General features: G+C 35.8%; 1 protein-coding gene and 1 long non-coding RNA gene across 4 annotated transcripts in view; one reads left to right on the plus strand and one right to left on the minus strand.

The window, feature by feature from the left end:
• The first annotated feature begins 3,062 nt into the window (after positions 1 to 3,062).
• On the plus strand, positions 3,063 to 7,090 carry LOC121383107. Its single transcript, XR_005959260.1, has 2 exons — positions 3,063 to 5,485; positions 5,539 to 7,090. It is a non-coding gene; the product is annotated as an uncharacterized LOC121383107 (long non-coding RNA).
• The window catches only part of LOC121383106, a 48,724-nt gene continuing 31,498 nt past the window's right edge, over positions 6,785 to 24,010 (minus strand). For 2 of the 3 annotated variants that reach the window (XM_041512890.1, XM_041512891.1), the window contains 13 exons: positions 23,712 to 23,829; positions 22,063 to 22,263; positions 21,913 to 21,949; positions 20,443 to 20,709; positions 17,894 to 17,950; positions 16,480 to 16,685; positions 15,655 to 15,853; positions 15,126 to 15,245; positions 11,194 to 11,348; positions 10,594 to 10,713; positions 10,210 to 10,324; positions 9,526 to 9,619; positions 6,785 to 8,484 (listed from right to left, as the gene is read on the minus strand). In XM_041512890.1, the coding sequence (XP_041368824.1) occupies positions 8,346 to 8,484; positions 9,526 to 9,619; positions 10,210 to 10,324; positions 10,594 to 10,713; positions 11,194 to 11,348; positions 15,126 to 15,245; positions 15,655 to 15,853; positions 16,480 to 16,685; positions 17,894 to 17,950; positions 20,443 to 20,709; positions 21,913 to 21,949; positions 22,063 to 22,263; positions 23,712 to 23,829 (1,828 nt within the window). In that variant the 3' untranslated portion in view covers positions 6,785 to 8,345. Of the gene's footprint in view, positions 8,485 to 9,525; positions 9,620 to 10,209; positions 10,325 to 10,593; positions 10,714 to 11,193; positions 11,349 to 15,121; positions 15,246 to 15,654; positions 15,854 to 16,479; positions 16,686 to 17,893; positions 17,951 to 20,442; positions 20,710 to 21,912; positions 21,950 to 22,062; positions 22,264 to 23,711; positions 23,830 to 24,010 lie in introns of those variants that run through there. The other variant, XR_005959259.1, reaches the window with a different exon arrangement.

The raw sequence follows: 24,010 nt of genomic DNA on the forward strand, positions 1-24,010 counted from the left end.
CCCTCACCACACGCACACATACACACACACACACACCCATATACACACATACACACACACAGAGACACACGCACTCACAGACAGACACAGACATACACACACACAGTCATACACACGAACACACGCACACACACACAAACATACACAGATACACACACACACACACACACACACACACACACAGAGACACACACTGACAGACACACACATACACATACACTCATATTCACACACGCATACACACATACACATACAGACACAAACACGCGGACACACACACACAGACACAGACACACGCGCGTTCTAACACACACACGCTAACACACAGACAAACACACGGACACACACACACAGACACAGACACACGCGCGCGCTAACACACACACACACACGCTAACAATACAGGAACAGAATATGGTTTAACGTGTATATTCAGACCAAGCTGTTGTAGTACACGCCTATCATGGGCACGGGGAAGGTGGGGGGGGGGGGGGTAGGAGGAAGGATCGCCTGTGCTGACTGACGCAAGGGAGCGTCAGCCGCCCGGTTGATTGGTAGCAAGTATGGTGGTGCTATGGAATTTGGAATTTGGATGATGGCCAAAAATGTACCAAAAGGAATGAGTGCGCATTTTAGATGAAGGACATTTTGCGCATTTTTGAACGGTCGTTATAAAAATGAAATAAGGGAGCTACGTATAGGTTTGGAATTACGCTAACAATGTCGCAGCGTCGTTTATATAGGAGGAATGTCTGCCATACAACAATGGTGTTTAGTTTCCAGTCAGGGAATGCAATTATGTAAAATTTCAGCTATAATTGCATAACTAGCACATAGCTGCCAACTAATCGTACTTTATTACGCGCAACTAATGTACGAAAAACTGTTGGAATACATTATATAATGGCAGTGGTGTTGCACTCACCAGGTAGTACTTCAGATTAATTATTTAGCGATCTATGTATATCTGTAGGCCTGTAAGAACGATATTTCAAGTGCGCGTGCACAATCGCTGGTGTGTAGGAGGGGAGTGGGGGGGGGGGGGGCACAAGCGAGATATCTGTATGTATGGATATAGAGTAGGACAATTAAATCGTACATTTTCGCCCTCGATACAGTGCCCCACGACTGGTACATCAAAGCCCGTGGTATGTACTGTCCTGCCTATGGGAAAATGATTTAATCAAATAAAAATCCCTCTTCTGCTTTATATGTAGGGGTAGCCTATTTGACGACAACGGGTTTCATCTCTCAGCCATATGTTATATGTGGTGTTCACAAATTGCAGTAGTTTAAAATAGATTGAGGTGTAGTTAAATATCTTCTCTTTTTTCTACTGATCACAAGGATTGTGATGCAAGGCATATGGAAGCAACTTTTGTAAATAGACACGTCGGGGTGGGAGGGTCAGGGAAGACAACACACACACTTCGGGTTTAACAAAGTTTGTTTTTAAAGTTTGTTTTTGTTAACGACACCACTAGATCACATTGATTAATTAATAATCGGCTATTGGATGTAAACATTTGGTAATTCTGATTCGTAGTCATCAGAGGAAACCCACTACATTGTTTCATTATCAGCGGGAGATTTTTTATATGCATTTTTCCACAGACAAGAAAGCATATACCACAGTCTTTGACCAGTTGTGGTGCACTGATTGCAATGTACCCATCGAGGTGGTTCAATCATGCGACGCAAGCACCTCAGGCGAGCTCTCAACCTCGCCACCGGTTTAACAATATCAACGTGCATTTGGAAACTTGGTATAGGTTAACACAAAGGTCTACATAATCTCGCCACCGGTTTAACAATATCAACGTGCATTTGGAAACTTGGTGTAGGTTAACACAAAGGTCTACATAATCTCGCCACCGGTTTAACAATATCAATGTGCATTTGGAAACTTGGTATAGGTTAACACAGAGGTCTACATAACCTCGCCACCGGTTTAACAATATCAATGTGCATTTGGAAACTTGGTATAGGTTAACACAGAGGTCTACATAATCTCGCCACCGGTTTAACAATATCAATGTGCATTTGGAAACTTGGTATAGGTTAACACAGAGGTCTACATAATCTCGCTACCGGTTTAACAATATCAACGTGCATTTGGAAACTTGGTATAGGTTAACACAGAGGTCTACATAATCTCGCCACCGGTTTAACAATATCAATGTGCATTTGGAAACTTGGTATAGGTTAACACAGAGGTCTACATAACCTCGCCACCGGTTTAACAATATCAATGTGCATTTGGAAACTTGGTATAGGTTAACACAGAGGTCTACATAATCTCGCCACCGGTTTAACAATATCAACGTGCATTTGGAAACTTGGTACTGGTTAACACAGAGGTCTACATAACACTCGTCATCGGTCTTATAATTAATGAACACCAATCTACACATCTTATTGGTTATGTTTCCATCTAAATTTTATCAAAGGCCGTGGTATGTGCTATCCTGTCTATGGGATGGTGCATATAAAAGATCCCTTCCTGCTAATCGAAAAGAGTAGCTCAAGAAGTGGCGACAGCGGGTTTCCTCCCTCAATATCTGTGTGGTCCTTAACCATATGTCCGACACCATATAACCGTAAATAAAATGTTTTGAGTGCGTTGTTAAATAAACCATTTCCTTCCTTCGGGACTGTGGGCTTTTAACAAAAGACAAAAATTACGTAAATTTAATTAATGACTTTTGGCGTACATGGCAATCGAAAAAGGGGAATTATAATGATTTATTGTTTTGGTGGGATTTGGGTAAAACAAAAATCAAAACACTGACCACTGATGACTATTGTAAACAAAAACGTAGTACTGAAAGGACTTACATTTATAATTTAAAACAAGACGAAATATTCCTAACACAGCTAGACGAAATTGGACAGTTGGACGATTACTCAGAATTAATTAATATACAAAATAAGATTAAAGACTATGAACAATTACAATTACAAGGGGCTAGATTTAGGGTCAAGGTTACTGAAATTGAACAAGGTGAAAGATGCACAGCGTATTTCGTTAATCTTGAAAAACAAAAAGCCAATAATAAATTTATGAATTCTTTTATAATTGAAGACGGAAATGTAATTGACACACAACACGAACTTTTAAATGAAACTACAAATGTTTACAAAATATTATACACATCTGAAAAGACGGACGCTTCGGCACAAAATTATTTATTAAATAAAATGACAAAGACGTTAAGTGATGAAGACAGAGACGCATGTGAAGGGGAAATAACTCTTGACGAAGTTTCATCTGCTATTAAATCTTTTGCCAATGATAAATCACCAGGCTGTGATGGCTTGACTGCCGAATTCTACCGGATTTTTTTCAGCTTAATTGGTAGTGATCTGGTAGAAGTAATTAACGATGCTTTTAATTAGGAAAAATTAACTTTTACCATGCGTCGTGGTGTAATTGTTTTAATTTGGAAATGAAATGAAAAACAACTTCTCAAAAACTGGCGACCCATCTCTTTATTAAATTGTGAGTATAAAGTTATCACTAAAGCTTTGGCGAGTAGAATTAGATAATGTTTACCAAACATCATCCACCCAAATCAGAAATGTTCAGTTAAAGGCAGATCAATTCATGACGGAGCATCATTAATAAGGGACTTAATAGAATATGTTAATCGTAATAATCTACCTGGGTTAATACTTTCTTTAGATCAAACAAAAGCTTATGATAGAGTAGAATGGGACGTTCTGTTTAAAGTTTTACAAAACTTTAATTTTGGGCCAAACTTTATTAAAATGATTACACTGATATTCAATCAGCTGTTACGGTAAATGGGTATGTTTCAAACTTGTTTAATCTTTCTCGGGGTATTAGGCAAGGGTGCCCGATCAGCACTGTTCTGTATATTTTGATAGCTGAAACTTTGGCTGAAGCTGTTCGGGAAGATTCCAAAATTAATGGGATAACTTTACCAGATGGCTTCGTTAGTAAGTGGGTAGGGTACTCGGACGACGGTAACGCAACTCTATCAGACTTAGACTCAGTCAAACAACTTTTCAAAATTCTACAGAACGTGCATCTGGAGCTAAAGTAAATCTTCAGAAAACCAACGGTTTCCTAATGGGGAAACTTAGGTATGAGAAAGACACTCCTCTTGATATAAGATGGAATAATGAAAAAATTAAAATATTAGGATTTTATTTTGGCAACATTGACGTCTCAGCAGATAATTGGGAACCCAAAATTAAAAAAATTAAAACAATTCTAAATATATGGAGTAACAGAAAATTAACATTGCATGGCAAGTATATAGTTGCTGTAAATTCACTCGCCACTAGTTGCTCTTGGTATTTATCAAACGTTTTGGAACTTCCGGAAAAATATGCTAAACAAATTGACACAATGATCTTTGATTTTATTTGGAGTTATAGAAAACATTTTATATCAAAAGAGCAAATTCAACTACCTAAGGTGGGTTGGGGGTTGTAAATATTCGGCTAAAAATTAAAGCACAAAGAATTAAATTTGTAAGTAGACTTTTGATTTTAGATGGAGAGGGAAATTGGAAATCCTTAGCAGATTACTTTTTAGGCCAATACAAAAACTTAAACACTGAAAGACACATTTTAAAATGTAAAATTATAAACAAAAAAGGCAATTGTAACCTAATGCCGAACATTTACAAAGGCATATTATTAATCTGGGACGAACTCGACATTACACGCGACACGGAGAGCTATCAACAGATTCTGTATGAACCTCTCCATGACAACCCGACGATAAGTAACACACAATACAAAAGTATACGTAGCGAACGACTAAATTTAGTCAGAGACATATTATGGGACTTAGGGACGAACGACTTTATTGACTTCGCTGGTTGCTCGACTAGCGCGGCATTTTATCGCCAAATAAAAGACCTACAGGACAACTTTCCGCGACCTCTATTGTGGAGATTAAAACACGAAGACCCCTACGATGGTGACTTAGACGCCATCTTTCGTATCAACGTAGGTGATAGGAATAAAGGCGTGACAGTCGCGAAAACTAGGGACATATATGTAGTTCTGCTATTACGAACTTATAAAGACGCATCGTTTAAGTCCAAACAGAAAACCATTTTTAATGAAAACATAAACTGGATTTTGTTTTTGGCAAACACTAAATTCTGGATTAATTAAAAATCACGATTTTGACTTAATTTATAAAATGATTAGAAATGTAATTGCAGTTAGAAACACCTTTATGATTGAAAAATTGAGTCCACTTCTATGTGCCGTGTGTGAGACGGAGTGTACTCAGTCTTGCACGCCTTTTTATTAAACAAATTGAACCTATTTTCAAAAACGTTTTGGCAACAAATTCAGATTAAATCCATACACAATGATTTTTGGAATCAAACATAACGTCGAACTTGGGAATTTTTCTCTGGAGTAAAGCAATAAGCGTAATTTGGACCACACGAAAACTATTAGAGGGAAATAAGCTATATAATGAAGTGGCACTTTTGTACCTACCGCCTTGTAGACCGATGGCCTAAACCACGATTACGAGGTCGGTAGCAAACATTTAGTATATTCAAGGGTCGAAACAATATGTTGCCGCATTAGAACGGCCTAATAGAAGAGACAAATTCTTGAAACACTGGTGCTTCGAAGGGGTCGTTGTCTCGTGCAATGACGCCTTCGACATTACATATCAGCTGTGATAATTAATGGTGAAATATGCACAAAATGTAAAAAAAATAGGCCTGGACCATCTCCCCCGCCCAAAAACAAAAATAAACCCACAGAAAACGAAGACGAAACAAAACCCACAAACAAGTATTTTTAAAAGTATTTTTCCAGTGGTCTGCTGTCTTTATCGCCAATGATTGGATACAACTGGTTCTGTTTGTCATCCCTCGATATTTCAGGTCATTTGAAACATCTCTTGTAGGAAATTTTAAACTTTCACAGCATGATAATAGTCTTAGGTATTAAGCACTTTCCAACCTTTGTTTTAAGAAGAGCCTTTATGCCAATCTAAACAAGACCTAACATTACTGTGCCCCGATTCTATGTTTGTGTGTACTGTCACCCCACCTATTTTACGCTAGGTAAGGCCATGTTGCATCACTCTGAATGGGGCTCAAGGCAACAATCTGTCTGCCTCCCACTTTATGCCAATCTAAACAAGACCTAACATTACTGTGCCCCGATTCTATGTTTGTGTGTACTGTCACCCCACCTATTTTACGCTAGGTAAGGCCATGTTGCATCACTCTGAATGGGACTCAAGGCAACAATCTGTCTGCCTCCCACTTTAAAGCGACAGACCTTAGTTTTTACACACTACAGCGTAGTTTGCACTATTAGAGTCGGGGTTTTTTGTAATTTAGTTTTTTTTTGATAATTGAATCAGACGTTATTCAGATTGTTTGTGTTTCTCGCCATCCTGGTGTTTCTAATACCTCGAAATGCAGCTTTAAAAGTAAAAACAACTGACATACCTCTGAGATGTAACCGCTATGGCGACGAGCTCTAGTGTAGCTTTTAAGGGCATTTCCCCGTGTGAAACGTTGCTCTCCATCACTAACCAGTATACACATCGTTACACTGGATCACGTTCAAACCTTTAGGCTACCTTTATGGAATAGTAACACGGGATATTTCATATTCAATGTTCCGAATAATACATATCATAGTCAATGACATACCAGCAGTGGACTGTGAATCGAACAGGGGAAAACCGCAGTGGGGTTCGATCTTACGAGTCACTGCATCTCAGACATATACTTGGTGCATTTGAAAAACAAACAGACCGACAGACTAAGAGATATTTTATATTTACCCTATAAAAACGTAAAATATAATAAAAGCAGTATATTGTTTATACATCAATTTTTCTGGTGTTGTGAGGCATTAGAACAATATGAATAAAAACCATCCAAGTGAATGCTTACACACGTTATACAATATAGTACATATTGGGACATCTGCATTTACATTAAGTTATTACCACACGAGCATTTCGCGCATGCAAGTTATATAAAATAACTGAGCAGTACTTCCTCTTAGATAAAAAAAATAGTAAAACAAAAATAGAGCATACATATAGCATTAGTAGATAAAAGGAAAATTTCTAAAACTTCAAAACATTATTGAAATGTACATGTCATGTGCTGAATACACGTGTGGGTATTTATCCCGCAATCACTTTATATTGTGGCAAGATATGATCACTATTTAAATTTCTATATTTTCTGTCACTAATAAAAAATATAGATTCTTTCGTTTTTGGAGGGTGGGGGAGGAGAACAACTTATAAAGTAGTTAAGATGAACAACGGAATGTGGTTGTGTTCAAAGTTATTTATTATTTGATTTCCAGTTGAATTGCTGTTTTATTGTTGTTGTTTAGGAACCGTTTTGTTTTGGGGTTTGGATATTATAGGCGACAAGGCATTCATTACGTGTAGACCTAGTTCTCTACAAAACGGTGAAGTTGAGAAATACAACGTTTCGTTTTATTAATGAGTTCGTCTTATGTTGGATTGCAAAATAAATAAATTACCGGTTACTTTCTTATAATATCGGCTTTATTCTGCTTGGGTCGAATGCTATTCAGTAAAGTCTCACGGTACTTGTCATTCTATCCATCACAGGATAAAGCCGATATCTGAAGACAGTAACCAGTTATCCACTATATATACACATTCGTTTGAACATGTATTTTTGTTGTTTATTCTAAAAACATATATGGAATACATATATACACACATGTGCTACTGAAAATACGTTTGTTTTGAAATCTATCAAGCAAAATGCATTTCAAATATACATACACACTGTCTTGAATCATTACTATTAAAATGTAAATTGACACATTTCTATCAAGTCTTTGTATTGTTACTGCATCATACGTAATCCTGTTGAAAACATTTGACAGTAGAATTGGATTATGATTCAGCACCTAAAACGAACTAATAAATAACAACAGTCTTGTTATTCTGTTTGTAAAATTTCCATAATATGTGTAAACATAAGTATATTCAAACTCAATGTATACATGGTCCAAAAGTTTCCATTGACATTTGCTGCTAGAAATTAAGGCCGCTGGAACTAATAAACACCATCTGAAGATTAAGGCCGCTGGTACAAATAAACATAATCTGAAGATTAAGGCCGCTGGTACAATAAACATCATCTGAAGATTAAGGCCTCTGGTATAAATATTCACCATCTGATGATTAAAGCCGCTGATAAAATACACATCATCTGAAGAGGTTTAAGGCCGCTGGTACAAATAAACATCATCTGAAGATTAAAGCCACTGATACAAATAAACTTCATCTGACGAGGTTTAAGGCCGCTGGTATCATCTGAAGATTAAGGCCGCTGGTACATATAAACATCATCTGCAGCAGCCTGCATTCCAAACATGGATTCCATGTTCTCCACCAGCTTCTTGAAGGTTGGTCTGTTCTTGGGTTTCTCTGTCCAGCAGTCTTGCATCATTTTGTAGTGTCTAAACGGTAAGTAATAAAACATGAGGTAAATCCATATATTTTTGGTAACATAAATTAAATCCTTATAACTTTGGTTCATTCCTTAGCTTTTGATGCCTAATGATATCATCTTTTATGTAAAAACTGACTGAATCTAAACTGATCGTTCTAATAAAACTTCATACATCCTAATGTGAATAATAATGGGGACAAATTCGCTCTTTTCCTGGAACGAATGACAAGTAGGAAGCTAACATTGTAAAGCTATTGATTTAGCCTACTGACTTAATAATCATATAGTTTTGCTTATTGTTGACATATAAATGTTATAAGAAAGGGAAAGAGAAAAGACAAACGGCCAAATGAAATTTTAAAAAGCCCTTTTCAGTCTTATACGCGTATAGCTACATTTATATTTAAAAAGTACATATAAAAATATATGTTTCCACTGAAACCACCTTAAAATTTTAAATTACATAAAAATATTTAAAATATTCGACGTTCCGTTAGTCTAAAAACCAACATCCTCAGGGGAATAAACAAACAAAGTGCTGGGCATATAACCAGTAAGGTATAAAATAGAGAATGTCAGCTTGGAAGTTAAAGGTAACAAGGCAGGAGCTGACCAATAGAATAACAATAAAATTAAAGAACAAAGGAGTAATAAAAAGTCTTAGTTGTTAAAGCCAGTAGGGCTGTACTCATTGAGCCATTGGGGTGAACAGTATTCAGTTTATGTATCCAAATGCTACATTTACAATGCTTACACATCTGCGTTTAAGAAAAATAGGCTTCGTAAATCGGGCCCAAAAACTGCGACTTGGCTACATGAAACACATAGCTTGAAGGAAACCACAACAATCCAGTAATACATTGAAATTCGTATCATCTTCACACAAAGACACTTTGACATGGTCGTGATCTTATGCTATCATGATTACTACCAGGTAGGTGGTTCACACTCTCCTTCCTTGTCTTTCAGATTTCTGTTATTTTAATAAATAAATATTCTTAGATACTCCCCTACTATAACTGAAATTTAAATGTACGTGACCACTTACAGATCTTCAGAGAACTCAGGTCGTCCAAGTCTGTAGCCACCCTTAAGTTTGCCGGCGATGTCACGACTTCGAATGTTCGGATACGGAGTTTGTCCTGTGAAGTTGTAGAAAAAATAAAACAATTAGCCTATTTTATAATAATACAATACGCAAATATCATATTAATAAATAAAACATATTAATACATACTAAAACGGCTCTATTTAAAATTAAAATAAATAAAACGATGAAAATTAATTATACAGATGTCGGTACCAAATCATGACAGCATACATGCTCAACCGAATGCCTATAAAACATATTTTGAAGTGGTACTAATGATACAATACTCTCGTGTTTTACTTACTAAAAGTATACACATCGTACAATTCTATACTCAAGTTCCATAAGCACTAAACTAAAACGTATGTTTGTAATAAAATCTCTCTCCATCAAGGGTATTGTTTTGACCCTGGGTTGTAGGGCTCTGGTGACACAGCTGCCTAATAAGGATATTGCTGTAACACAAATGGCTAGACAGTCGACAATACCAAGATGATTGAGAAAATTGAAACTGAAAGTACGTTCACATCACTAAAGAAGGTTGATGTTGGTGGTGGTGGTAGTGGTCGCTAAGTTATCAAGATATTCCCTATTATCAGCAGAACTCATTTGTTGCGCTACCAAAGACAAATAATAACTCACCCAAGCTGAATATTTCCCACAGGACGATACCATAAGACCACACGTCACTCTTTTCATCGGCGTGTTTCAAAGACTTGAGGCATTCTGGGGGAGTCCATTTGATAGGAATACGACTCTGAAAACAAAAACGGTTGAAAAGTAACACATAATGTACAAGGGACTTCTGTAGAATTTATTTAGCAGGATAAAATGTAAATGTGATGAATATATTTTAATAAATATAATATAGTAATTTTCAATAGGAAAAATATGAAAGTATAATCTATTTATTAGTGATCTTTAACGTTTATGTATAAATTCACACCTATGTTTAATTGGAAAAATTCAATCAGCTTTAAGAGTAGTGTAGCCTTCATTCAAGCCACGATGTAAATGTCTGCCTACCCCTTTCGAGTTTTCATCTTCTTCCGCGTCATCTCCTCGTTGAGGCCCAAATCCTGTGACCTTCGCTTGAAGAATGAAGGTTAGAAGCACATTTCTTGCTGCAAGCTTCTTGTGTACGATCTGTTAAAAGTAAAACGAAAAGCAATTGGAAGTGGACTCTATCAATAAAGGTTCCGCTCACTGTTAGTATCTTGTTACACCTCATGACGTCAGGAACGCTATGAACTGGGCGATATCCCTGTCTAACCTCTGTAATTATAGATTATTAGTCTGTTTTTCTATTCAAATGATGTTTCACCCCTCGTAAGATCAAATACGCCATGGTATGAGCTATCTCTGTGGCAATCCTCTGTATCCATGCGTCATTAGTCCCCCTTGTATTACACATGTGTTTTACCTCTTGTGACGTCATGTACATCATGGTCTGGGCAATTTATATGACAATCCTTTGTATCTATACATCATTATAGTCGTGTATTAAAGTGATATCTTACCCCTCGTGACGTCAGATACGCCATGTCCTGGGAAATCTCTATGGCAATCCTCTGTATCTATACATTGTTAATCTTGTATTAATCTTGTATTAAACTGATGTCTTACCCCTCGTGACGTAAGGTACTCCATGGCCTGCGCGATCTCCATGGCAATCCTCTGCATCTTCTCGATGGTGTCATCTGTTGTCTTGCCTTGCTGTTTGGTCAACCATTGGTCAAGCTGTCCAGTCTCGCAGTACTCCAAAATAATTATGGGACCCACTGTAATGTAAATGGAACACTTATTTTCTCTAAATCTTGATAATGAAATGACAAAAATATATGTGTCTTGTCTGACTTACCATCTGATCTAGCTCACCACAATCTATTATTAAGGAAATGCTACGTATCTATGTCTTACTTTCTTGAAGATATGCAAAATACAATACTATCAGTTGATTATTGATGACTAGAGCCATCACAGGAAAACCGTTAGAACTTCTCAGTAAGTAACAAAGATACTTTATCTGCACTTTCAACTTCGGCTTTTGATATACCATTATTGGGCTATTGTTTGGAACGAGAAAACCCCAATTAGAAATACGACTAGGGGTTCGATCCTACGTCCCAATAATGTAAGGCAAACACTCCACCGAATGAGCTCGATACCATTTAATAATGAGCTACATACCATATAATATTGAGCTGCATACCATATAATGAGCTACATACCATATAATAATGAGCTACATACCATATAATAATGAGCTACATACCATATAATATTGAGCTACATACCATATAATAATGAGCTACATACCATATAATAATGAGCTACATACCACATAATAATGAGCTACATACCACATAATAATGAGCTACATACCACATAGCTACATACCACATAATATTGAGCTACATACCACATAATAATGAGCTACATACCACATACTAGTGAGCTACATACCATATAATATTGAGCTACATACCATATAATATTGAGCTACATACCATATAATAATGAACTACATACCATATAATAATGAGCTACATACCATATAATATTGAGCTACATTCCATATAATGAGCTACATACCATATAATATGAGCTACATATAATAATGAGCTACATACCATATAATAATGAGCTACATACCATATAATAATGAGCTACATACCATATAATAATGAGCTACATACCATTTAATAATGAGCTACATACCATATAATAATGAGCTACATACCATATAATAATGAACTACATACCATATAATAATGAGCTACATACCATATAATATTGAGCTACATTCCATATAATGAGCTACATACCATATAATATGAGCTACATATATTAATGAGCTACATACCATATAATAATGAGCTACATACCATATAATAATGAGCTACATACCATATAATAATGAGCTACATACCATATAATAATGAGCTACATACCATTTAATAATGAGCGACATACCGTATAATAATGAACTACATACCATTTAATAATGAGCTACATACCATTTAATAATGAACTCGATACCATTTAATAATGAGCTACATACCACATAATAACGAGCTACATACCATATAATAATGAGCTACATACCACATAATAATGAGCTACATACCAGATAATATTGAGCTACATACCATATAATAATGAGCTACATACCATATAATATTGAGCTACATACCATATAATAATGAGCTACATACCATATAATAATGAGCTACATACCATATAATAATGAGCTACATACCATATAATGAGCTAGATACCATATAATAATGAACTACATACCACATAATAATGAGCTACATACCATATAATAATGAGCTACATACCATATAATAATGAGCTACATACCATTTAATAATGAGCTATATACCATATAATAATGAGCGACATACCATATAATAATGAACTACATACCATATAATAATGAGCTACATACCATATAATAATGAGCTACATACCACATAATAATGAGCTACATACCACATAATAATGAGCTACATACCACATAGCTACATACCACATAATATTGAGCTACATACCACATAATAATGAGCTACATACCACATACTAGTGAGCTACATACCATATAATATTGAGCTACATACCATATAATATTGAGCTACATACCATATAATAATGAACTACATACCATATAATAATGAGCTACATACCATATAATATTGAGCTACATTCCATATAATGAGCTACATACCATATAATATGAGCTACATATAATAATGAGCTACATACCATATAATAATGAGCTACATACCATATAATAATGAGCTACATACCATATAATAATGAGCTACATACCATTTAATAATGAGCTACATACCATATAATAATGAACTACATACCATATAATAATGAGCTACATACCATATAATATTGAGCTACATTCCATATAATGAGCTACATACCATATAATATGAGCTACATATATTAATGAGCTACATACCATATAATAATGAGCTACATACCATATAATAATGAGCTACATACCATATAATAATGAGCTACATACCATATAATAATGAGCTACATACCATTTAATAATGAGCGACATACCGTATAATAATGAACTACATACCATTTAATAATGAGCTACATACCATTTAATAATGAACTCGATACCATTTAATAATGAGCTACATACCACATAATAACGAGCTACATACCATATAATAATGAGCTACATACCACATAATAATGAGCTACATACCAGATAATATTGAGCTACATACCATATAATAATGAGCTACATACCATATAATATTGAGCTACATACCATATAATAATGAGCTACATACCATATAATAATGAGCTACATACCATATAATAATGAGCTACATACCATATAATGAGCTAGATACCATATAATAATGAACTACATACCACATAATAATGAGCTACATACCATATAATAATGAGCTACATACCATATAATAATGAGCTACATACCATTTAATAATGAGCTATATACCATATAATAATGAGCGACATACCATATAATAATGAACTACATACCATTTAATAATGAGCTACATACCATTTAATAATGAACTCGATACCATTTAATAATGAGCTACATACCACATAATAAAGAGCTATATACCATATAATAATGAGCTACATACCACATAATAATGAGCTACATACCATATAATATTGAGCTACATACCATATAATAATGAGCTACATACCATATAATATTGAGCTACATACCATATAATAATGAGCTAAATACCATATAATAATGAGCTACATACCATATAATAATGAGCTACATACCATATAATGAGCTAGATACCATATAATAATGAACTACATACCACATAATAATGAGCTACATACCACATAATAATGAGCTACATACCATATAATAATGAGCTAAGCAATAGGCCTAATAATATGCATTTTTTCTTTGGATTAAAAAAAAAAAAAAAATACTATAACTTCATTTCGTTCTACTGATGCAAATTGAAATATATTTAGTTAAATAGTTTATTATGCAATCAAGTCATTTATGTTGTTTTACAAGTCAGGTTGATGAAAGCGAAGCGCCTTGTCGTAAATTAGAGCGTTTGTTTACACTGTGTATAGAGCAGATGGACGGAGCTGACGTCACTTCGCCCCAAGCTATACCACCGGACGTCACAAAAACGAAACAAAATGGCTGCCCCCAGTTAGCAGGAATAATCATGGTTTTTTTATTAACTCTAAAATTACGTGTTTTTCATTTGTTAAAGTGTCAGTATGCGTTGGTGGTCCGGGTATGCATCGATCAAATTTGATTTATAAAATAAACTGAAGGAAATGGAAATAAAAATATCCGTGTTTTACTGCATACCATGTGAATCAAATTGAGAAAAATAAACAATTAATATTATCAACCTCATATCTCTCTTTTAAACAAAAAATAGAAGTACAGATCTGAAAGGAAAGGTGTATAATGATCCGCCAAATGTGTATGAATTACTGTGTTGATATTTATTATAAATTAGAAGTAGAGTGTCATAGCGACGCCTACCTACATTCATCATTGTCCACAACAGCTCCGAAGAATCGCAAGATGTTTGGATGCTCTCCAACTTCGGTGGCTTGAAAGTTGATCTTTGCCATCATGATAAGAGCGTCTTCTTCTGTGTGATCATCTGAAACACAGTAATGATAAATGTAAGTTAATAAACTACGATTATACACTCTTTCGTAACTATAGAATCACCAAGAATCACAATCTGCATTTTACAGAGATACGGCCCTGATCACGGATTGCGGTTTTGTCATTCATATCACTTACTGTTTCTATTATCAAACAACTATTTCAATACTTATTAAAACATTTACAAGCTCAGAAATAGGTATTGAAGATTTACGAGACGGTCACCTAATTAACGTTTTATCCTGGTACCACTTTAATATTTCATGTTGTAAAATATTATCATCTAACTGTGAATATATGGTGCAATGGCATAATTACATTTATTCATGAACTATCTTCAAAACACGCTTAAAAGCATCCTAAAATTGTGGTGGAACGAAAAGTTGTAAAGAAAGACAAACCTTTGACCATCTTAGCAATGACCTCATTGTGGTCTTTAGGAGCGCCCTTCCACGTGGCCGTGTATATTTTAGCAAATCGTCCTGTGTGGATGAGTTTTACCAACGTCAGATCGTCATGGTAGACATACCACGACTGTTTCGCTTCGAAGGCCATGCTTCCGTACAGATAGATTTCATCATCCGGAGAGTATGTGCTATTCTGTGTGGCAAAACATAAATCATGTATAATGTATAGGTCAAGTATTTTTGCTGACAACATATGTCACCTATATGAGATTGGGGGATGGATGGTAAAGGCTAAAATCTGTTTTAACCTTACACGCCTTAACCTTAAGTATAAACATCCTGAATCTAGTATTAGAAAATACACATCCGTACCAAGACTGGATCGAACCTAGACTAGGTTACAGTACAAAACAAATCAAGGCGCATTAACAGAGTCTTCTCCTGGTTGACAAAAATGGTTCTTAGTTGTATTCATCTGGAGATGCAACTGCCTCCTTCCTGCCCTCTTCTAGATACAATCATGCAAGTCTGTCATGTTTTCTTTTGTTGTTGTTGCTCTTGAGTTTGTTTGTTTTTGTGGGGGTTTTGTGTGGGTTTTTTGTGTTGTTGGTTTTATTGTCTTAAGAATAGTACTCATTCAAATAAATGAAAAACTCTGATTATAATTATTTAAGATTATCTATCTTCCGTATGGATGGCATGAAAAAGTCAGACAAAATATCCATCAAGCATGTATGTTTTATAAAGGACCAGGTCAATATATTGCACTAAAAGAATGTCTCTAATTGACCTTGGTAAACATGAAATAAGAATACTCACACCAACAGCAAGGGAGACTGTTGGCTGTCTCTTAACCTTGCTGCCCGCTGCTGGAGTAGAAGCCTCCCCTTCATTATGTGTCACGACCTGTATCAAATGATCCAACCTATCGAACCGCAGGACCTGTCCCACCGTTTGGATTCGCCCTTGTCGCCACATTAGAAATCCGACAATCAGTAGGACAAAGGCAATTAAGAGTAATACTCCTGGAACAAAACCGTTTTGTGAACACTATTATGATAGTAATGATGGTAAGAATGTCATAGTTTATAAAGTGGTTCATTAAAATGATTAATTAGTACACCTAAGGCTAATATATTTAATGTTTTCAAGCCAAACAATTGTATAAAAGAAGCAATTGCCAAAACAAGAACCCGTCGATGTGTCTAAACGTACAAACAGGTCAGTGTTATTCCAAGAACAGTATATTAGGAATGAGAAAGAACTTCGTATATTTTTCTTCAATCTTATTATAAGGGTGTTACGGAAACAAAAATGTCAATAAAGCTTAATACAAATTACTGTTTAAAAGAGTAGAGAAAAAGGGACGTTTTGACTAAGACACGACTGCTGCCATGAAGCTCTATCATATGCTTCGTCTATAGGAGGATTGCCACTCTCCGGGACAATACGAATGAATGAATGTTTAACGGCACCCCAGCACGAAAAATACATCGGCTATTGGGTGTCAAACTATGGTCATGCAAATAAATAAAGTGATGATCAACATCAATATAAAAATTCAAAATTTAAATAAAAACAGTGTAAAGAACTGCAAAAATACAAATATCACAGATAGATACTGACTTTTACTCAAAATTTCAGTCATATCTCGAAAACAAACAAGGGGATTTGTGCTGTATTGGCCATTCTCAAAGAGAATGTTACACCCCTGCTTACGGTGCGGATACAGCACGCGCAGGGGCCGGGACAATACGTGCTTCCTATCAGCCTGTAGGAGAACTGCCACTCTCAAGACTGGGTGGTCAAATCGAATTTCGCGTATGACAGCAGCGATGGCATGCACTCGCGAATCGATTGCAAGTAATTACTTAAAACTATATAGGACAAAATATTTTGTATACAAAGTAATTGACTCGTTATGACCTTGTTTTAACAGACCTTAAATATGAAAATCAATCTAGCTATCATGGAATTATATATTATTAGTAATGTATTATTATTTTTTAAATTAAATATAATATAAGACAATATTAAATAATGTTCTGTTATCGTGTGTAAAATATTATAGTGTGTTTGTTTAATCTTTATTTTCTTTATTTCAGACTTTAGTTTAGGAACAGCAGTTTCTCTTAGGTTGTTAGTTGATAATAAGATAAACGGCAAGCAAGTCTGTAAAAACTGTAAACTGTCTATTAGCAGTATAAAATATCAGACATTTCTAGCAACTTACCAAAAGAGACCCCAGCAGCTGAGCCGCCACTAAGACCACTGGATACTGGGTCAGACTCTGGAATTATATAAAATTATAAACACTCTGGAAGTATGCAAAATTAGATACTGTAATTATACAAAATTATAAACACTCTGGATGTATGCAACGTTAGATACTGTAATTATACAAAATTATAAACACTCTAGAAGTATTCAAAATTATAGACTAATTATACAAAATTATAAACACTCTGGAAGTGTACAAAATTATGCACACTCTGGAATTATATAAATTAATACAGACTGTAATTATAAAAAAATATATAGACTCCGAATATATATAATATACACATGTATATATAATTATGCAGCTTCTGGAAATATATTAAATTATATAAAGACTGTAAATAAAAAGGTATGCACTGTGATAAACATGCACAAGCATATACATGCACGTGTGCACTATTGTATACAACTAAGTCTAGAGAATATTTTGCTGCCATGAATCATGTTTCGCCTATATGAAGACTGCCACCACATACACCTACTTCACTTTACAAGAGGATTGCCACACCGAGATTACTTCGTCTATAGAGGATTCTCATCACACAAGCCTACTTCATTTATAAGATTACTGTCATTCCGTGATTACTTCGCCTTTATGAGGACTGCCACTGCATGACTAGTTTAGTTTATAAGATGACTCATTCCAAGATTATTTCGTCTCTGTGAGGACTGCCACTACATGGATATACCTCGCTTATAGGACTGTCACTCAGTACTTCGCCTATAGGAGAATTGCCACTGAAGGCGACACATTCTTCCTATTCGACTACCGTCTGCCATTTCTGCTGTAGGACTGCCATTCCACTGTTCTGCTTTGTCTTCAGGGGTAACATATCCTTCTAGTTTTGTCTTTAGCAGGGTGGTCACTATTAAGACTAGCTTGAAAAAATGTATAAGCATAGTACTACAATAGGTTCCACATTGCAAGCCAGCTGTAACTTAGGATGTTGTAACACTACTGACGTGGTATTTAATTAAATACATTATCATATTATTCTAATCATGATATTCGTTCCCTAGCGGATTTTCCTTTGCAAGTCCGAATGCCAGCCTACGACGATTTTGTTTGACGGGAGCACCTGAATAGAACACCTACCCCATCACCAATCGGCACGAGATATGTAACCAGTTGCTAACTCTTCAATGCCGTGATATAACAGTCAACAAATTGGGTTATAAAAGACACTAGATTTATAATTGCTAGAGACCAATCTCGGTGGTGTCGTGGTTAAGCCATCGGCCATAAGGCTGCTAGGTACTGGGTTCGCAGTCCTGTACAGGCTCCCACACAGAGCGAGTTTTAACCACTTAATGTGTAATTGTAAGACCATTACATCCTCTTTTTGCTCACTAACCACTGTCCTGCACAGACAGCCCAGATAGCTGAGGTGTGCCCAGAACAGTGTGATTGAATCTTAATTGGATATAAGCATGAAAATCAGTTGAAATGAAATGAAAAATTGCCACAGATCTACTAAGTTCAGTAAATACTGTATGAAGCCGTCAATGGAAGATTTTCTTAGTCCGAGGACTCTGCCGTTCGAGAGCTAGCCGAACATTTGGTCGGTTGTAATCGCTCTTCTGCCGTTATACGTAACTCTATAATTAAAATGCAGGACTTTTGTCTGCCACATAGTAGGCAAAGATTCACATTCTAATACAACAATAATCCTATGTTTGACGCTATATACATTGATTTTCGAGTTCTTCGTTAATAAATAGTTTACAAACTAATCACTAATACACATACTACAGGAAGAAACCCTATGGGTTTTCTTCTTGTAGTATAATTATGTGAACTCGAAAATGATCAGTGTAACGGTATTTAACGTCAAGCATAGGATTATTGTTATATTAGAGCAGGGCATTTTTGCTTATTGACCCTACTCGCCGATAGGCAAAGCCCTGTGTAATTTCCAACGGCTGAGAGCGATTATAACCGTCCACATCTGAATGACAAAACCGTTATCCATCAGATCAGGTCAGAGTGTTTAACATGCACATTAAGAGCAAGCTGTTGTAACGCACGCCTGTCCAGCACTGGAAAGGGGTAGGGTGGGTTGGAGGGGGACCGCCTGCACTGACAAGTGCAAGGGAGCACCAGCAGTCCAACTGGGGCTGGTAACAGGCGGAGGGTGGTATGGTGCTATGGAATTTGGAATGTCCCGTAAGGATTAAGCCAAAAAGAAAGGGTGCGCAGTTTTTGTGAAGGAAATTAGGCACAATTTTGAACACTCCGCCAAAAAGGAAAATAGGAAGCTACCTATAGTTTTGGAACATTAGTATAGCGAGAGTAGCTCGTTAAGTGGACCTACTTGGTGTTGACACGTCTCCCTAGGTTGCCCATAGGAGTCCTTAAAATGGCCTGATCTGTTCAGGTCGTGGCATGACAACCCAGGAGAGAATCGTAGCAATTGACGTTATCCGTAATCAAGACCGTATGATCTAGCCCTCGAAAGCCGGAGTACTCCAGCTAACATTTTCAATACTGATAATACTTACGAGTTACAAGTAAAAAGTTCACTGGTTCACTCATCACCTCTGCATACTGAGTTATCAGCTGTATGGTGTAGTTGGTACCGGGTTCGAGTCCGATAATATCTTCATACACTGCGTTTTTATGTAAACTCTTCTTTATGAGCTTTCCATCTTTGTTCTTGTAGTTGATCCACATTTCAGTCCGTTTGTAACATGCGGGGGCGTGGTCCCACCTGATCCTAGCTCCAGTCTGGGTGACACTTTCATTACGAATACGCATAGGACCCAGGACTGAAATATATAGTCAAATCACAGCTATAATCAAGTAATGTGTGTAGACATCCTCCGCGACTATAGACATGGGTTGTGAATATCACAGCTATAATCAAGTAATGTGTGTAGACATCCTCCGCGACTATAGACATGGGTTATGAATATCACAGCTATAATCAAGTAATGTGTGTAGACATCCTCCGCGACTATAGACATGGGTTGTGAATATCACAGCTATAATCAAGTAATGTGTGTAGACATCCTCCGCGACTATAGACATGGGTTGTGAATATCACAGCTATAATCAAGTAATGTGTGTAGACATCCTCCGCAACTATAGACATGGGTTGTGAATATCACAGCTATAATCAAGTAATGTGTGTAGACATCCTCCGCAACTATAGACATGGGTTGTGAATATCACAGCTATAATCAAGTAATGTGTGTAGACATCCTCCGCAACTATAGACATGGGTTGTGAATATCACAGCTATAATCAAGTAATGTGTGTAGACATCCTCCGCAACTATAGACATGGGTTATGAATATCACAGCTATAATCAAGTAATGTGTGTAGACATCCTCCGCAACTATAGACATGGGTTATGAATATCACAGCTATAATCAAGTAATGTGTGTAGACATCCTCCGCAACTATAGACATGGGTTGTGAATATCACAGCTATAATCAAGTAATGTGTGTAGACATCCTCCGCAACTATAGACATGGGTTGTGAATATCACGGCTATAATCAAGTAATGTGTGTAGACATCCTCCGCAACTATAGACATGGGTTATGAATATCACAGCTATAATCAAGTAATGTGTGTAGGAATCCTCCGCAACTATAGACATGGGTTATGAATATCACAGCTATAATCAAGTAATGTGTGTAGACATTCTCCGCAACTATAGACATGGGTTGTGAATATCACAGCTATAATCAAGTAATGTGTGTAGACATCCTTCGAGACTATAGACATGGGTTGTGAATATCACAGCAGCTCTAGTGAACTATATTTTAACTATTTCAAGTTTTCTGTAATAATAATAATAATAATTATAATAATTATAATAATAATTTATTATTATTATTATTATTATTATTATTATTAATGATATTTGTTTAAATATCACCTTTTTATTTTTTAAATGTATTTAGAGGTGAATTGTTCATTTGTTATCTTCATTAAATGTTATATAGTGTTGTAAATACTTACAAGATTCTGTGCCATTCAGGCTCAACAGATTTGAAACCTGAAAAATACCAAAATGACTTTTTAACTCTTTTATTATATTCAAATGTAAAGAGACAGCTCGTCTTGACTTGAAGTTCCCATTTTAAATTTGTTTTGAAAATCATTACTTACCTGGACTTTGCGAGTGACCGAGAGAAGCGCATTATTAAATATCGTAAAGTGCAATTCAACGGTCTCGGATTTGAGTCCATCTTTATCAACCATCAGCCAGCAGTTGTCGATATCTAGAACTTGAGTTTTCCTTTGACACATGTCTGGCTGGTCACTCGAGCAGAAACAGTTGTCTTCTAAAAAATCTTGACATTCTGACTTCTACAAAAATAAAATTATTATACTGCATGAATGCGTTATTTAATCTAACACCCTACGTCACCAACACAATATATATCAAGCCGTCTGAATTGTTGCACACATTTGTCTAGACATTGTTTTCAATACATATTTGCTTACTTTGGTCGATGAGGAGGATATTCATAACTTTTTTCTCTTAACACAGGTAATAATTTGAGATACGTTATGAACTAAAACAGCTGTGTATTTAGAAAAGACGTATCTAATCTACTGGAAGACTGCCATAGGTAATAATGTGAGATACGTTATGAACTAAAATAACTGTATTTAGAAAAGACGTATCTAATCTACTGGAGGACTGCCATAAGTAATAATGAGAGATACGTTATGAACTAAAATAACTGTGTATTTAGAAAAGACGTATCTAATCTACTGGAGGACTGCCATAAGTAATAATGAGAGATACGTTATGAACTAAAATAGCTGTGTATTTAGAAAAGACGTATCTAATCTACTGAAGGACTGCCATACGTAATAATGTGAGATACGTTATGAACTAAAATAACTGTATTTAGAAAAGACGTATCTAATCTACTGGAGGACTGCCATAAGTAATAATGAGAGATACGTTATGAACTAAAATAACTGTGTATTTAGAAAAGACGTATCTAATCTACTGGAGGACTGCCATAGTTAATAATGTGAGATACGTTATGAACTAAAATAACTGTATTTAGAAAAGACGTATCTAATCTATTGGAGGACTTCCATTCCCAGTGATGATAGTTATAGTTTTTGTTTAATAACATCACTGCAGCACATTAATTATCGGCCACTGGATATAAAATAATCGATCATTGTGATACTGTCTTCGACATAAATAGTCGGTTGAGTGCTCGCTTGAGGTGCTTGTGTCGCAGGATCGAACTACCTCGATGGATCATTCAAATGATTGGGGTTTTCTCATTCCAACCAGTGCATCACAACTGGTCAAAGGCCATGGTATGTGCTTTACTGCCTGTGGGAAAGTGCATATAAAAGATCCTTTGCTACATTAAGAAAACTGTAGCGGGTTTCCTCTGATGACTACATGTCAGAAATATCAAATGTTTGACATCCAATAGCCGATGATTAATTAATCAGTGTGCTCTAGTGGTGTCGTCAAACAACAACAAACTTGAACATAAATAAATCTCAAAATACATTTTCATTAGCAGAAAGGGATTTTGCAGAAAGAGATGTGCAGTCTGAACGACAAAACCTTTATCCGAGATCTAGACCATCGAAAACGTAACCCTGAACAAGACAGAGCTCTCAACTAAAACACTAGTATATGTCCTTAATAACTTTCTTCCTGTCCAAGGTCAGCAACAGTATACACAAGCGAGCATGTATGTGTGTATGTGACTCCATGCGTGCGCGTGTATGATGCATGTTTAAAAGAGTGTTGGAATAAACCAATCGCTTACTGGTATTGTCGGAATTTTGTAGGAATGAGACATCATATTAGTAGCTGACTTCAGTCGCACGGTTGTCATGTTAACTTGATAAATCCCACTGTCCATGTCAAACATGGTCAAATTAACTCTGTAATGGATTGTTATGTATAATTATATTCATGAAAACAAATATTCACACATATTAAAGCAGTCAGTCTAATCTATGTAAATAATAGAAGCTGATACATCATGTATAACATTACTATTCAGAAATCAGCAAATACTACTACTACTACTTATTATTATTATTATTATTATTATTAATTTTA

Source organism: Gigantopelta aegis, chromosome 10 (assembly GCF_016097555.1).
Source record: "Gigantopelta aegis isolate Gae_Host chromosome 10, Gae_host_genome, whole genome shotgun sequence".
Classification (NCBI taxonomy): Eukaryota; Metazoa; Mollusca; class Gastropoda; order Neomphalida; family Peltospiridae; genus Gigantopelta; species Gigantopelta aegis.